At 37.3% G+C, this 18,125-nt stretch overlaps 1 protein-coding gene across 4 annotated transcripts in view; it reads right to left on the reverse strand.

The window, feature by feature from the left end:
• LOC141903821 (katanin-interacting protein-like) overlaps nucleotides 1-18,125 on the reverse strand; it is a 382,582-nt gene that overhangs the window by 309,786 nt on the left and 54,671 nt on the right. For 3 of the 4 annotated variants that reach the window (XM_074792154.1, XM_074792152.1, XM_074792153.1), the window contains exons 4-5: nucleotides 17,149-17,322; nucleotides 11,219-11,310 (exon numbers count right to left, since the gene is read on the reverse strand). In XM_074792154.1, the coding sequence (XP_074648255.1) occupies nucleotides 11,219-11,310; nucleotides 17,149-17,322 (266 nt within the window). The remainder of the gene's footprint in view (nucleotides 1-11,218; nucleotides 11,311-17,148; nucleotides 17,323-18,125) is intronic. The other variant, XM_074792155.1, reaches the window with a different exon arrangement.

Genomic DNA, 18,125 nt, shown 5'->3' on the forward strand with positions numbered 1-18,125 from the left:
AGAACTTGTTACAAAAGTCAATGTGTTTATTCCTTTCTTGCGTGGATCCAAGGATGGCTGGTATAAGTTTTTGGAGTATGAATTCTACTCAACAGTGAACAAAATATGGCGATATTTGAAACAATTATATTCTCACCAGCAATGAGCATTTAACATTCGCACCTAGTCCATTGAAACGTTCGCCATTAATGGCTTTCCCATAATTATTTTAGTAGTGCCGGAATTCCCCGTATATCCCAAAAACAGCTGATCACATTCGCTCTTAGAGACGACACCCCCAATCGAGGTCATTGCAATTTTATACGCAAGAGCTAAGAATTTTCCCGCCAAAAACAGTTTTTCGTTGAATTTAGACAAAGTTGACCATGTCATCGACAGAGGCTCGTCATGTCTTCAACCGCATGGATTAGACGTCGTTTTACCCGAGAACCAATGAAAAAAATGCTCACAAAAAAATGTACGCGATTTTACATAAATTGGCTAAATGCCTACCTCATACTGCTGACAAAGGTAAACCAAAAATTTCACTATCCAATGCGCCCTGGTGACTCTCCTGAAACCAAAGAACTTGATACTCGTCACCATCATGAAAAATGTCACGAGCTACAATTTGGCAATTGTGATAACAAAATCTGCCTAGGTACTAATATAATAAGGAACTAGAAAGAAATTTTTTAATAGGACGACGACAGAGAATAGAAATTAAAAGTGGAACTCAGGGTGAAGATGAGTTAGGTTGGTTGCTAAGGCTTACACACAGTAGTGCTTTTCAAACACATTTGCAAGCCAGGTCCAGACGAAGTTCCACTGTTAGACTAAGAGTTGAACATATAATGCAAGTTTAAGGTATTGCAGAGATTTAAGGCAAAACGGAGCAGTTAGCATCCCTGCAAGTTTGAAAACTAGAGGGAAAAATGTCCTGAGGCTCGAAATATTGTAAGCTTGATCAACAAAATCGTTGTCGGTATGGATTGATATTGCCTTACATACAATTAGAGGCGTTGAGAAACGAAGGTATCATTTTAGCCATCGGTGCATGTTTAATCAAAGTAATACATACCATGACCACCGGATACAGTCTGCTCTCGGCACAATCGCCAAGAACCCATGACATAGGCCAATGACCATGCAGTCCATGGGGTACAAGCTTCGCATCCATCTGTTAACACAGTAATTTGAAGCTGTTCACAGACTGAACCATAGGCCAACTGCTAACTGTACCCTTAGGCCCTGGAGCTAGTCAAACTATCGACCAAGTGGAACAGAATGAATATTTACCAGCAGTCTCATTAGAATTCTTACATGATATCTTAAAGATTGATTATGGGAATCTTTGACTTGAAAAATGTTTGATAGATCAAGGAGAATGATACAAAACAACTACGATGAGGGTGTAGGCCGGTTACTGACGAGAAGCTTTTATAATCGGATGGGATATTTGTGAAAATATCCGAACGTGAAACTACTATGGCTACAGTCGAAATTAAAACTAGTTACTGACGAAATTAAGTTACCGACTTAAAGGTTTTAATGGTTTCACAAAGGGAATTTTTTATAGTAAAAGTTATCGTGAATAATATTTCTTCTGCTAATTCAAGACCATTTTGATATAACGAGCGTGTGGTTTGTAGCATACGCGCGACCCGCTCGGTAATGCGCATTATCTATTAATGATACATACACAGTGATCACTTTTATAAGGCGATATTGCCTAGGGGACTGTAACTAATGTTATCGACGCCCGCTCTCATCACTGCGCCGCAAACTAGATACACATAATCGGGCTCTAAAAACGAATCGCTGACGAAAAAGTCCAAAAGAATTAATGACGATAAATCATTTTACTAGTAATAGTAAGATAGTTTTCAGCGTTGCTCGACCTACGAGTATCGATTCAACAGCAGCTAATGTTGAATCGATGTAGCACGTGTACTCGCCGAGTCCATATCACCAACGCGTAAACATTCAATTAATCCGCAGACACACACACCAAGAAAATACGGAAATTTCGGGCAATAAACGACAATACGGAAATAAACAACTAAATCATGGAATAGGCCTATGTAAAGTGCTATTTCAAAAATGTATGCGTGGCACTATTTTAAGCGCGGACTAATACAGTTTTACTTCTAGACAGGGGTGGCGCTACTTTAGAGTTTCAATTTTTTTATTTCGGCAATATTTAATTAACCAAATAACAAAAATTCACCATATATGAACTCAACCTTCTGTTTCATATTTAAGCGACAATGAAAGTTCCAGACGTGTACGTGGCGTTAAACGGACGTAATCGTTTGACTTGACGGATTTCACGATAACAATAGGACGACGTGTACTACGTACCGTCGTCCTAAAAACTTACTTTCTGTATTATTCAACACCCCTGGTGACCTATACAAAAAGCAACGAACTTGAACCTCAACACAATCATAGAACATGCCATGAGCTACAAGTTTGTAATTGATTGCCGTTACAAAATATGCATATGTACAAATATAATCATTCAAATGGTGGCAAGAAGAAAGAATTAGGTGCTTCCAAATTCCACGGGAGGGGATGTATCCTATGACAGTGCAAATAATTTTCAAATACCAAGGCAATAAGTTAAAACTCAAAAAACCTCTCTCAACCTACCAAAGGGTACTGATGACACTATGATGGCAGCCAATTGTGTGATAATGGCTAATCAAATATACCACCTCTCACATATTGAAGATCCCTTTTCGTAATACCAACCACTAATTGCAAATACAGCTGCAGAGCAGCGATACTGGGTTTTCTGCACAGTCTTGTTTGTATTTGTGATCTTGTCTGGATACTGTGTCGACCACGATCATGCTGACGCAGCCCCAGCATGCTATTTAAAATGAAGGGAATTTAAAATCCTGTTCACTGGTCAACACGGTTTTATAAATGGAAGGTCTACAAACAGTTAATAGGTCTACTTTGAAACCATGGATGACTGGACCGGATGGTTTTTTGACTCTGGCAAATTGACTGTTAGCCTTAACTAGTCTTAATGGATTTCGAAAAAGCATATTTGATAATGTAAAACATCAGCGATTACTAAACAAGCTATTTGGAAACGGTATCAATAATGGGTCGCTTAAATGGCTCAGCAGACTTCTCTGAATTAAAACAGGTGGCCGAAATCAAAGGAACTATCTCATCTTGGAAATAAGTAGGTCTAACTTGTGGAGTCACTTAAGGTAGTATCCTAAGTCGCCTTCTCTTCACTGGCCTGATAAGTGAGTAATTGAAAATATACAGGACCGAGTAAATTTCCAAAACGACCTGAACAATGTGTCCCGTACGTGGTAAGAAAGATGGAAGATGAACTTCAAACTGAAGCAGGCATAATATGGATATTGTATGAAGAAATGCGATACGAAGAAAACCCAAGTTCATATCATATTTTTTTGTTCGAGTGAGAAGATTATCATGTTCCATTGTAGATTACTTTGACTATTACATTGCAGCGAAAAGACTATTAGTTCCACCACACGTTTTTTTCTTTGGAATGAAAAACTTTCCGATCGAACAATGTATTTGTTCGAACGAATAACTTTTCCGACAAGAAAACTTTGTTCCAAATGAAAATAATTCTGTTCAATATAACAATTTACTTATCGTTTCAATAATCGCAAAGAAGAATCGTATATAAATAAGTATATATGATGTATTCATATAACATGTCATGGGTTGATGCTGTGATGAGTGCGTAGTATCACGAATAACTAGACTGGTACCAAAACAGGGGCTGGAGTGACTCCATAACCTTAAGAGGCGCAACCATGGGACCAGAAGTGAAACTCAATTCCCGGGTTCTGGATGCATCTCATAATGGTAATACAAAGAGGTACACTCGATTTATATCGGAGAGGAATAATTTTCTTACATATTGATAACTCATTTCAATTAAGTATAGAGTAGAACAGGTTGAGATAATGAACTCGGTTGAAATTAGCATACCATATCATACAAACACATACCAGCACATACACACACAAGCACATACACACACATACGTATACGTACATATACATGCACACGCACACATATATACGTAACTACAACTGTTTTTTTTTTTAGTCTGGACAACTTTATCACAGCTATTACTAGTGAGTTTGTCGGTTACAGCCTCAGCCTCACCCCCGGTCACCAACATAATCCATGTCATTGGTGTCATTACTTATATCAACAGTTCCAGTACTGTCATTATGTTTGCGATCATTGGCGATGCCATTAATGCTATTATCATTTCCGAAATGTCAGCTTGTTCTTCGTCAGCGTTTTTTGGCTCATTATGTAGTTGGTTGATTGTTGGTTGAGTCCAAATTCTATAGTTAATTATAGTTCTAGATAAAAAGATGACAGCAGTCAGCCAGTACTATGGGGGGCTGGCTGGATTTGTTTTGAAATCAATGGCATGGACGGTGACTTGCAGTTCTTCAGAGTCAATATGTCAAACACACTCCGTGAGGTGTAATAAGTGTCATTGACCTGTTCTTAAACATAGTTCTGATATCATAATTTATCTTAAACTTTTATATCCGCATTACAATCCATTCATTGGTTTTGGCACCCAGGAATTGAGCTTTTCATGGGAGCTAACTTTTGAGACTCCCACAACAGTCAGCCATATTGAAATTTTAGCCATATATGTTTTCACAGTCCCCTGGTGGCAGTTGTATGAATTATAATGCAGGCTGGCATATTATACAGATGTCTATACACTTATACTAAGGTATAATTTTCATAATGAACAAGCCGCATTACATGCGAACTAGGACTCCAGGGACACCATGCCCACTTGGGAATTCAAATGCTCAACAATCTAACCATTCCAATATTCAATATTCAATTTTAGCCATATATGTTTTCACAGTCCCCTGGTGGCAGTTGTATGAATTATAATGCAGGCTGGCATATTATACAGATGTCTATACACTTATACCAAGGTATAATTTTCATAATGAACAAGCCGCATTACATGCGAACTAGGACTCCAGGGACACCATGCCCACTTGGGAAGTGGTTTCAAATGCTCAACAATCTAACCATTTCAATATTCAATGCCCCCTGGTCATATGGAATGACCCAATGACATAGTCCTAGTGGGCTGTTGTGTTTACTTTTCATTCATTTCGTCCATCTGTGGGTCATTTCCAGTGTTTTGGATATGGTACCTGAATATTTTCCTTTTATTGCCTATACAACAGGCCCGTACCCAGAAGGATGCGAGTGCATCCCCACAAAAGAGAAGGTCCGCAATTTTAGCAATGAAAAAAATTGTCCCTAAGAATCTAAAACTGGTTGATCTATTTGCTACTCTGCACAGGAGTCGTGCGACTGCAAATTGTCTTATTGTAAAATTTTTTATTCAGTGTTTTGATGTTTTCTGATCAGAGTACCAGATATTGAAACCAAATGAGTGCTGACCTTGCATCAAAACTTAGAGCCTTCGTCACTTGGCTTTTACTGGCGTGGTTTAGGTCCACTTGTAGTTTATATTGCACGCCTCTTAGAGGGCCCTGGGTACGGGCCTGTACTACACAGCAAACACTGCCATTTTTGTAAATCAAGCTATTTACTGAATCAACCCACAAATATATCGGATAGAACACCATTGTCCATGGCGATTTTTTGTGATGTCATAAATGTGAATGTCAATTTTTATTATCAGATCTATGCTTAAAAATGAGGGGGGCCGCGGGAAAAAAAATTAATTCTTTTACACCTAGATATCAGAAAAGTTTGGCGGATCCGTAATCGAACTAACAAAATAATGGTGTTTTGAATCATTTAAAAATGTGTTTCAGAAGTGTTAATTTGGCCATTCATAGTGTTTTTTATCTTAAAGTAGGGGTGCATAGTGTTAGAGTCAGAGTTACTATTGATATCTGGTCAGTATTAATCTGTAGTTTGAAATTATTGTCAATTTTTTAACAACATACTTGTTCGAACAGAAATCTTTTAAGTACCGATAAGAAAATGTTGTTCGAATGAAAACAATTCTGTTCAATCAAACAATATGCTTTTTATTTGAATGAAAAGCTATTCATTCAGACCAAAAAATTAGTTCGAACAAAGAGCTATGTTATTGTTCAAACGAGGAAGAAAATTGTTGAGCAAAAAACAATTTTGTTCGAATGATAGTTTGAATGAAAACAATTGTGTTTGACCGAGCAACATATATTTTGTTTGAACGAACGCTGATATTTCACCTGTAAAAATTGACATTTATTCGTACGTAATGAATGAATGGACCTTCTGACAAAAAAAGGTGTCGTGCGAAATAAATGAATGGTCCCTACAAAAAAAGTTTGTTGTGCGAAAACTATTTTGTTCAAAAGAAAGTCAAGTGAAAACAATTCTGTTTGATCGAACAATAAAACTTTTGTTGAAACAAAAAACTATTAACAATATACTTGTTCCAATGAAAAACTCAATGTGCCGACAAGAAAATTTTGTTCAAATGAAAACGATTCTGTTCGATCGAACAATATACTTTTGGTTTGAACAAAACCGGACCAAACAAAATTTGTTCGGATGAAAACGATTTTTCCAAATTGGTTCCGTAGAACAAAGTAATATTGGTTCAGACAAAAAATTTGATGTTCCTATGAAAAGATTTGTTCGAACGTTTACGTTACCAGCTTTGATATAGTCACTATGAGAATGAATGACAGCTTATTGGAAAACATATATAACACGTAGCTCATACATAGGCAGTGAGTCGGTCGGCCGTTTTTATCAAAAATGAAATTTATTTTAATGAATCCCAGAAAAAACGTTTTCACTCGGTACCTTTGAAGTCGGGTCGGTCGGGTTACGGCAAACAGACCATTAATATGGGATGGCCTAAAAATGATGTCACATATCAGAGGGTGGCTGAATATTGGGTCATGGAAACCTCTTCCAATGTTGGCCGCGGAAGTTAAAATACCGGTACAGAAGAAATCGGTTATTAGATCGTTTTAAATCCTGGAATTTACGACTACAATATTCAGACCTCGACCTATACCTATAGTTTGCTGCATAATATTTTCAGGTCACAATTACAATTTATTAAAAATTCTATCAAACAGAAAACACAGCGCTCATCTTCTGCTACGATTATTCAGCCTATTTTCATGTCAAACGCGCACGCGTTACAGCATCACCTTGAGTAGTGTACTGTACGAGCTTGTGTGTGTGTCGTGTAACACTCTGCGCGCACAGGTGGAGGCCTCGTGTAAGTGAATGTTCGCTTACACTTCAATGTCGATCAAAACAATCACCGGGTATTAAAATGAAACAATACCTATGGCGGATGTGTGAAATAATTACATCCTCACCAGCAATGAGCATTTAAAATTCGCACGTATACGGCACCTAGTCCAATGAAACGTACGCCATTCTATGGCTTTCCCATAATTATTTTAGTAGCGCCGGAATTCCCCATATATCCCAAAAACAGCCAATCCCATTGGCTCGTAGAGACGACGATTGGCTCAATGCCAACCTCATATCGCTGACAAAGGTAAACCAAAAAATCTAGCGATTTGGTTGGGAAAATAGCAGCACTATAGTTGAAAAAAGTTGACAAACCAGCTCTGACTGTCTAATCATTTAAAAGCATTGCCTTCACATGGAACTATTTCCGCCTTATCACAGGTTCACTCTGCCGCTGTGATTCACCCATTCAACGATAAAAACTTTCCCACGGTCTTACTATCTGCATTTTCTAATAAAGGTCCAATGGCCCTGTGGCTCACCATTAAATCATTTAGTGCATATATTGTCAAAAATATTATACTAAATATAAATTAATTTGGATTGAAGATGTATAAGGCTGACAATATATGCGCCTGCAGATGTGTTAGAGTTCTGTGTATACTATCATTGCCGAGTCACTGTGCTATATATAGACTCACTCAGGTGATTACTAACACCCACAGCCATATACTGTAGCCTATATTCGCACGCACGCGGCTGACTGCTGACGCGGGTATATACAAATGTACTAGCAACGCAGTATTAGATTGGCCGTAATATCACAAGTCAGAATACATCCATCCACAAAATGTCAAAAATATACAAACATATACGGACTTTTTTTTCTAGAAATAAAAAAAATACCGGCTATGATTGGAAGACCCACTACGAACCCTGTCATTGGTATCGTCATACTTGCTAGTTCAGAATTGCAACTGAATTGAATAGCCTACTCGCTTATATTCGTGTCAACGAACAAATTATAAGCAAACGTACGATACCTAATCGAATAAAATGTTCGCCATTTCGTCTTGGATTTCACATTAGGCTTTCCCAATTACATCAGAGACGCTGAAATTCCCAGAATTTCCCGTATATCCCACAAACAGCCAATCACATTCATTGTAGCTCAGGTTACAAGGTCAACTCAAATAAATAGAAGCGAGGAAATTTAGGGGGTTTATAAAGTGAGGGCTTGTAGGTCAAAAAGTACATTGAGATCAGTCGAACTAAAAACGGCGACACTTCCAGGAAGGATTGAACTTTTATATATTTCAATTTCAAGCATGCAAATTGTCATATATAAAAACGTGCCATTACTAAGTGCTAAAAAGCAGGCTTTTTGCGTGTTTTTCAAGAATAAGTCCCCTAAAAATAACTCGATCACTATGAAATTTTTGTGGGCTCGAGAACTCATTAAGCCAAACCATAAAACCAAAAATCAACACAATCGGTTCAACAGCCAATGTTTGTGTCTTGTTGACACACCGGTACTCTATTCATTTTCAATGAAAACTGCTTCATCAGACCGTTTGCATAGGCAAACCTAAGGTTCGCCAATAATTTAGAGAAATATTTTTTTAAAGTGAAAGTTCACACTGCATTAATAAGATTAAAGTATTTATTCGTTTGACAAATCTTCCTCTGAACTCCCACCAACAAGTTATAAGTTTCTGCGAAAGCAACAGAAACCCTAACATTAATCGCCGGTTATCAATAGGGTTTTCTGTGAAGAAACAGAAAACCCTAATTAAAAAGAGCAAACCATTAGGAAGCTAAAGTGACATTTATGGGCACATCAAAAGGTCACAGGATAGCTCTCTTGGGTCCAATCGACACAATTTTTCATAAGCTGATGGACCCTTGTATACAAATATATATGCAAGATCAAGATGATTGATCAAAGCGTCTTCCAAAATTTCCCTCAAAACACTTCAGAAACGAGTAAAAAGTGCTGATTGATAGATATTTCTTTAAAATTTCTCTAAAAAATTTCAGTTAAGGGCCATTGGTCCAGTAGGATCAACTGAGCACATTTGACTATTTGAGAACAAAAATTGATTTGTTCTCGGATTTGCAATACCATATAAACAGCTGGTAAATATGTTATCATATATCATAGTTATCATATTGTTTTCAAGGATGTGAAAGTGGGATGGGTACAAACTTGGATTCAGCCTACAATAGTACTACAATACGATATTACCAATGTATAGTAGGCTAGTACAAGAGCCCCAAGGGGCACTATGGCCAGCCTGTCAGCTTTTCATAAAATGGCAAATGATGATGCATTCTGTGGGTTAAATTTGTCAAAATACACTCCCAGCTCAGAGTCAATGCCTAATAATTTACACAATACAATCGTAGAATACAAAAGTAGCACAGACAGGGACTGAATCTGGCAGGAACAAATACCTCAGATAAATCTTTTCCCTTGGTCTTATTGATTTTAATGTTGGATAGAATTGAATTTTCTGAAATTTGCTCAATAAAACAAAATTGAATTGTGATTTGATGTTTTTATTTGTTCAATAAAGTAAAATTGAATTGGATTTGATATTTTTTGCGGAATAAAATTTGATTGAATTTGTAGTTTGAGCAAATGGCTAATTAGCATATCAAGGTCATCTATCATATTTAAGAAAAAGCTATTTTTCTGTGACTTTGCACAATGGTCAATGATATTTTCTGTAGTGCTAATAAAAATATTCCTCCCAAAAACCAAATCAACTAAAGCTTTCACAGAAATCGATCTTGAAATACAACTTGAGATCTTAAAATAAAACCCGGAAGTAAAACGGTAGACGATACCAAGGGATCACGTGAACACCTGCTGATTTCTGCGGCTAAGCCAATCATAGAGGAGTCTTTTATCATGCGGTACTTTACACAGCCATACTTTATATATATTTAGTCTGATTTTGGCTTATAATGTTATGTATTTAAAATAATGAAATGTCTTAATTTGTCATAGTTAATGTTATATCATAAACATATATTCCATATATTGTATCTATAAACTTAGTAACTGTTTTGAGTTTTGTGTCAAACATTAATTAGCACCTGCAATTACTATAATCCCACAGACCTGTGTTGCTAATTGGTGTCTGACACTCACCAATTTAAGAGTAGTTATTCTCATATTATATTAATGCCAACATGTCTAAACTGTGAGATACATGTCTAGCAAGTATTGTTTATTTAATAACTATGGCTAATTAACTATCAAACTCATGTCTCAGCTAGTTCTCAGCAGATGGGTATAAATACCCATGGAATGGAACTGCAGTCATTCTATTCTGCTGACAATATACTACATGAACGAAACCTCTGAGTTGCTCTTTATTTAATTCAAGGTAAGCCATCATTATGTCATGTGACCTGAACTCTGGAGATTGTATTAGAGGCATGTTTTGGAGAAATAATCATTTAATATATTTCTTCAAATGTGCTTTTGATGTATTATACAGTCAGATTTATTAGTGGTTAAATCTAGCTTTTGCTTGTAATAAAATACCATATTTTAAGCGTCAAATACTATTGCTTTTATAAATATTAAAAATATGTAACTTGTAATTATTATAATATTCATTCTATTCTGCTGACAATATACTACATGAACGAGACCTCTGAGTTGCTCTTTATTTAATTCAAGGACTGAGAAAACAACAGCATCATACTTTGCTTTCTGATTGGCTTTTCAAAACCAATATTTTTGTGATCAGATATTCGCGAAAAAGCTCATATCAATTTCAACGAGGCCCTCTTTCAAAATTCAGCTACGTAGAGTTTGGAGATTATGCTTTAATGAATGATTTGTATGAATATATGCTCAGTTGCACAGTAAAAGAGCCTTTGCTCTGGAAACCATGTCATTTAAATTCGCTCCATTTGTATAGTAATAGGCTCAGCCTGCGGCTGGCCTAAAAAATTAGGTTATTTAACCACTATTTATTACCGTCAAAGGCTCTTTATCAGAGTCATTCTTCGATGCTCCATAACTCTCATCTAAGGCATCAAAATCCTCACTGTAGTTACCAGTTAGAATATCTACAACGAATCAATAAATGAAGAAATGAAAAAAGCATTGACCAAACAGAATGTCACTTAGACGACTTTTGCCCCAACATTAGAGGGGATATACCTGAGTGTAAAATGTCAACCCATTTCTGAGTTAGCTGGAAATGAAAATGATCAGCAACTAGAATATGGCATAACGCCACGTATAAAAACCTGGTACATTCAAAGTTTTAATATACAGTACCTGTATTGAATAAAGGACTAGCACAACGCACAAACAACAGGGCCGTACAATTCGTTATGTTAATGAGCTCCATTAATTTTAATGAGCTCCTTAGCAACCCCGAAATTGAACTGGAATAACTACAGCCAGCGCGAAACAAGTGTCTTATTAATGAAACAACATGGGGGATGGTTGAAAACATTTCGGCTTAAATTTAGTCGAGTTTTAGGACTTTGATGAATTTCGCGAAACCATGAGTCAATTGATTAATTCTATTTACGTTGGCCACATTTCCTGAAAAATATTTCTGGCTCAAGTCAACGTACAGAATGGACAGAATGGTAGGAATTTACATACAGCACTTTACTTCCGCGTTCACTCTAAACTTGTACCAATGACAACGACAGCAGAGTTTATGTAATTTAAGGTGAGAATCCTTTAACCAGGGAATGTAAGACATGATTTCTTTATAATATGAGTATGTATGGTAGCAGATGAGTACTCGGTGAAGCAATGATCACTGTTGGCTACCTACTTGCCTAGCTTTGGCTTGGGGATACACCTAGACTAGAATATATTTAGGCCCTATTAGGTAGAGCCAGTCAGTGGAGAGCCTAAGAAGCTATTTAAATTGGTCTCCTAAGATATCTTATATTCTTTATTTCGCTCCTCTATGATATAAACTGAGTAATTCTTACATTTGATAGCTTAATTACTGGTGGAAAGAGGTCAGATGACATGAAATCGACATTGGCTGACTAATTGGCGCGAGTAGATCAAGCGTTGAGGTTTCAAAAGGTGTGGCCAAAATGCTTGAATCATCAGGGGTAGACAAATGATCCAAAATGAATGAAAACTTCACCTTGATGATCATCAGTTGATTTTGCTGTAATTGTCTTGCCTGCATGAATCAAAATATCCCTCATTTCAAAATCTGTGTTCAGTGGAAGTTCTTTCAATAAAATAAAAAATTATCTAACTAATTTTTATGTATTCAAGATTGAATTTGAATTGATCTAAAACCAGAGACTCATATTCAAATTCTGTGAAGTCAGTTAAGGTTATTTGCTTATATCAAGCCGAGGGCTCAAATGGCTAAAACTCAATTCCTCAATGTCCCTATAATGCCGAGTACCCTGGGGAGCATCTGGAGCAGCTGGAGGAAGGGGTTAAAAAACCACGAGTCACCTGTTGTGCAGCTGTTGTTAACCACGGTATTAATAACGTCCGTAACTATGGGCAGACAACAGAGAGTATTTACTGTACAATGTTCTGGCCAGGAAATACCCAAACCTTTCTCTATTCCACCTTAAGTTGCCCAAAGCTCCTGTTATAAGAGGAAAATGAGAGACGGTGGTCCCCAAAGACAGAATAAACACGCACTGCGAGAAAGCGGGATTTCGGACCATAGACCAACCCGAACTGGAGGAAGGGAACTTCAAGGGAATCCACTACCGTCGTTCCTATACCGGCTATGGAGACTGTCACCTGACATATCATCACTGTGGTTAAGGGTCACTTGGGGATATGATGTGGTAGTAGGGTGGGCACCGTACAGCGGTTAAATCACCATACTCTCCTTTCATTACCCATAACTGGTTACCGTGCTGACATGTTTTACCTCGAATTTGGGTACTGCCATTGTTTTTTTATTTTATTTTTAGCTTACCTTGTTGTTACGGAATCAGACTCATGTTGGAACCTTCTGCAAGAGGCCCAACCGACCTGATGAACCTTCTGTGATTTCAGCACGTAGGAACCTGCTGTTCACCGACCTAGGCAAGTGTGTTGATTATTGAGCGAGTACCTTCAAATGGTTTAATCGCCTCTAATCTACCCCCAGTGGAACATAAGCATAGTGTTGGTGTATCAGTTGGGTCGCGTTGGATAATTGGATTTATTGCAAATTGCGAACTGTAAATAGCGAATGTGTGCGAATGTGTGTGTTGGTGTAACCCGTAGTTTATGACATTTTTGTAACGGACACTGAATATCGACATGATATATGAACTGTAAATACTGGACGTATGTGCGGTCGTAAGCTATGCTTACAACACTTTTGGGGGGAGTGGTGTAACGGGTCTCGTACCTGTTGTTATGTATAGAGTTTAATATAAATTGCCCCCTTATAGTCTATCGTCGGAGCGAAGATCATCCTTAAAGGAGGTATTAGATATTTAGAAGACAGGATCGTTACATTGCTTCGATGACAAACTAAATCCCAAGCAAGATGACCTTCCAAATTTAATGTAAATTAAGAAAGAAAACAACCAAATAAATTGATCATCAAAAATAAATTAATTGTTTATTACGATACTTCTTCAATTTCAAAGTAATACTTTTTCAAGATAAAAATAAATAAATTGCCCATGGGCAAAGTGTGGTTTACCTTGAAAGCTAGAGGTTGGGGTAAGGGCATTGCTTGAAAAATCTTTTTAATTCATGACTTCAAAGTTCTACAAGTTTAAATATTGTATTTCATCTTTCTTAAAGGAATATTTTGTAGACATATAAGAACAAAGATAAACACTTGTTTATGGTCTACGTCCAAAATTGCATAGGGTACAGGTAGGCGTGGCATGGAAACTATTTTATATTTTCAAAGAAATATTTTTCATTATATGAAAAAATATTCAAATAAAATTCATATGATGTCACATATCAGAGGGTGGCTGAATGTATGGCCGCGGAAGCTAAAATACCGGTGCAGTAAGAAATTGGCGTATTAGATCGTTTTAAATCCTGGAATTTACCACTACCTCGACCTATACCTAGTTATACATAGTTTGCTGCTTAGTATTTTCAGGTCACAAGAAATAAAATCTATTACAAATTCAATCAAACAGAAAACACAGCGCTCATCTTCTGCTGATGAAATGTCAAACGCGCTAGCAAGCAGCGTTACAGTATCACTATAGTGGTGTATACTGAACGCGCGTGTGTTTGTGTTTGTGGAGGCCTTGTGTAAGTGAATGTTCGCTTACACTTCAATGTCAATCAAATCAATCACGGCACCTATACAGCACCTAGTCCAATGAAACTATCGCCATTCTATGGCTTTCCCATAATTATTTTAGTAGCGCCGGAATTCCCCATATATCCCAAAAACAGCCAATCACATTCACTCGTAGAGACAACGCCCCCCCCCCCCCAATCGAGGTCAATGCAATTTTATACGCGAGAGCTAAGAATTTTCCCGCCAAAAACAATTTTTCGCAGAATTTTAACAATGTTGACCATGTCATCGACGGAGGTTCACCATGCCTTCAATCGCATCGATTATACGTCGTTTAACCCGAGAACCAATGAAACAAATGCTCACATAAAAAAACCGTACGGCGATTTTACATGAATTGGCTCAATGCCAACTTGTGTACCAAGTTTGAAATGAATCGGTCAACAATTGCAGTATCTAGGCTGTTAATGTCGTTTTTCATGTCGGCCCCCTGGTGGCCATAATTTGAATCGAATTGACGCAATTTTACTAAGGGTTCTGGCCCAGTGATATCCTACCTCTGTACCAAGTTTGAAATGAATCGGTCTGCAATTGCAGCCTCTAGGGTGTTAACATAATTTTTCATGTTAGCCCCCTGGTGGCCATAAGTTGAATCAAATCAACCCAATTTTTAATCAGGTTCTGGCTTAAGTCATATCCCATTTGTGTACCAAGTTTGAAATGAATCGGTTAACAATTGCGGCCTTTAGGCTATTAACATCATTTTTCATGTCGGCCCCCTGGTGGCCATTATTCAAATCGAATCGACCCAATTTGAGACAGGCTTCAGTCCCATGTGTTATCCTACTTGTGTACCAAGTTTGAAATGATTTGGTCAACAATTGCGTTCACATTGGCCCCCTGGTGGCCATAATTTGAATCAAATCAACCCAAATGTTTACCAAGTTTGAAATGAATCGGTCTGCAATTGCGGCCTCTAGGCTGTTAACATCATTTTTCATGTCGGCCCCTGTTGGCCATAATTTGAATCAAATCGACCCAATTTTAAATATGGTCCTGGCCCAGGTGATATCCTACTTGTGTACCAAGTTTGAAAACAATCAGTCAACAATTGCGGCCTCTCAGCTGTTAACGTCACTTGTGGCGGTGGCGGCGTACTCGGACAGGGGTAAATCTATATGCCCCCTCTCAACTATAGTTGAGCCAGGGGCATAAAAACTGCCCTCTAGAAAGCAATTACCGTATATAAGCCACTAAACTTGTTGAACTGATCACTTCGGTACTTTGACTAGTAACGACCAATCAAAGCGCGGGTTTCCCCTAGTTACTTCAAAACTGCCGAAATTCCCAAAGCAGCCACTCATAGGGCGGTTTCCCATAATAACATCAAAAGCGCTGGCATTCCCAAAGCAACCAATCATATCATGTGTTTTCCATGATCACGTCAAGCGCGCTTGTCAATATGTGCCATATTCTAACCCATTATCTTTCAACAGAGATGAGAACAATGACCTATAAAACCGCGGTTTTTTGCTTGAGTTGCACACACGAACCAGCTGATGGCGTAGCCGCCAGATCATCGTGGAAAATTGATATTTTTTAATACCGAAATCCGCGGGAAACCGCGGATCCACGGGAATTCTCATCTCTGTTTCAAGGAATCCCATCAAATGACGGAAATGTTGGACTGCACAATAAACTTGAACATTCAATAGTACAAAACGGAGAAAACTGAACGGTACATGATGTCATTTTAACAGGATAACAAAGTGGTGGTTCACTACGTGAACCCACCACAAAATTTACACACAGGGTTTTCTGTTGGTGGTCAGAAAACCCTTATAGTCAAGAGAATATCAATAGGGTTTTCAGCAAAAGCAACAGGTAACTTGAAATATCATCACCATCCAACTGGATATGATGTGAAAATATCTTGAATACATCAGATCTTTCCTTATCTCAATGACTGTAAAAATGATGTGCTATCCTTGATGGTAAACAAACATAACACGATACTAATAGCTCCTAGAGAATAAGCTCCTACATAAGTTATAAGATCAAATATAAAATATGAACAGTTATCTCCCCGAAATCCAAAATGAATAGGCGGACAAATTTGTCACAGAAAAAATGTTCCAGGAAAAAAAATGTCCCCAGAAAAGATGTCCCCGGAGAAAATGTCCCAGTCTATAATTACTGAATTGGTAATAGTTAATTTCACATCAAAATAACAACCAATAACGGCTCTACTTTCATTTAACTATTTGTATTGTAAATGTAAAATTTGACGTATAATATAGATATGATAAATATTTACATACTTCAGTGTTATTTTGATGTGAAATATAGCCTACTTAATAGTAATGATTGACTGGGAGATTTTTGCCCACCCTGGGCAATTTTATACTGGAACATTTTTTCCATGATATTTTTTCCGGGGACATTATTCCTTGGATACAAGTATGATACCCGGACGATAACCTATTCTGAAAATAAAATAGACCCCTGCATGGAAAAATGATATGAGCAATCAACTGTATTTCAACGCGCAGTATCTTTGAAACAAATTTCGTCAAATTAGTTTCCTCTATGAAATAGATGGACGAAAATTGAACACAATAGCTCACTCAAACTTTTTCAGAAAAGTTTGGGGTTAAGGCGTTACAACGAAACCAATAGATAAGCTTACCAGGAGCATTCACAATCATCTTTTCTCCAAAATCAGTCCTCAATTGTAAAGAATGCTGTGCCCAATTCCTTCTGTTATTTTCAGGGGCAGTCTTTACCCTCAAGGATTCATCATTAATTACAGGTTTTTGAATATTCTCCTGCTGTAAACAACTTGTCTTAGCTCGTTCATTTTCTGCAAAATATGTACTTAATACTTTAAATTTCATATCAATTCCCATGTTTTCAAAGCTTCTCTTTTCAATTTTATGCATCAGAGCTCTAACTATATCATTTTTACCCACAAACCAAGTGTCCCTCAAACCAAGTTTGAACTGCCCTTTTGTCGAAAAGAAGCAGTGGGTGAGGCAATATATCAATGAAAATCCAAAGCTGGATGTCGACTGCTATAGTAAACAGAGCTATGTGGATTTTGAATAGGTTATTTAACATATATAATTATATTACAGTAGTACTGGCGTAAGTCGTTGGGACCAAAGGAAGTTGTCAGACTTAGAATAATCCTGGTATAAGTAAGTTGGATTTTTGGGGTTTTCTAAAAAATAAATCCGAATTAGCAACAGATTAAGACCCTAAACCCTAACAACTGAGTGACACGGGGTCAATACTCTATACTCTATTCTATAGCCGACTGCGATTGTAAACAGATGTTTAACAAGTGTCCGTCAACAGTAAAATGGATCTACTTGTACATAATAGACAATCTTTTTAAAGAGAACTGACATTAGCCGACTGCATTAGAGATTGAAAAATGCATTGCTTTGTTCAGAACATATATTTTAGCCGACTTAGCCGAACTTCTGACTTCTAGAATCCGACTTTGCTAGGAAAATGAACTGAAAAAATTGTGACCTTGGAATTTCGGCCCACTTTGCCAATTTTCCAACTTAAAGCTGTCCGACTTACGCCGGTTCTACTTTAGGCCCTACTTCATACAAATTATGATAATATTGTTACGAAAGTTTTGCATTGTATCAT

This window comes from Tubulanus polymorphus, chromosome 4 (assembly GCF_964204645.1).
Source record: "Tubulanus polymorphus chromosome 4, tnTubPoly1.2, whole genome shotgun sequence".
NCBI classification, from domain to species: Eukaryota; Metazoa; Nemertea; class Palaeonemertea; order Tubulaniformes; family Tubulanidae; genus Tubulanus; species Tubulanus polymorphus.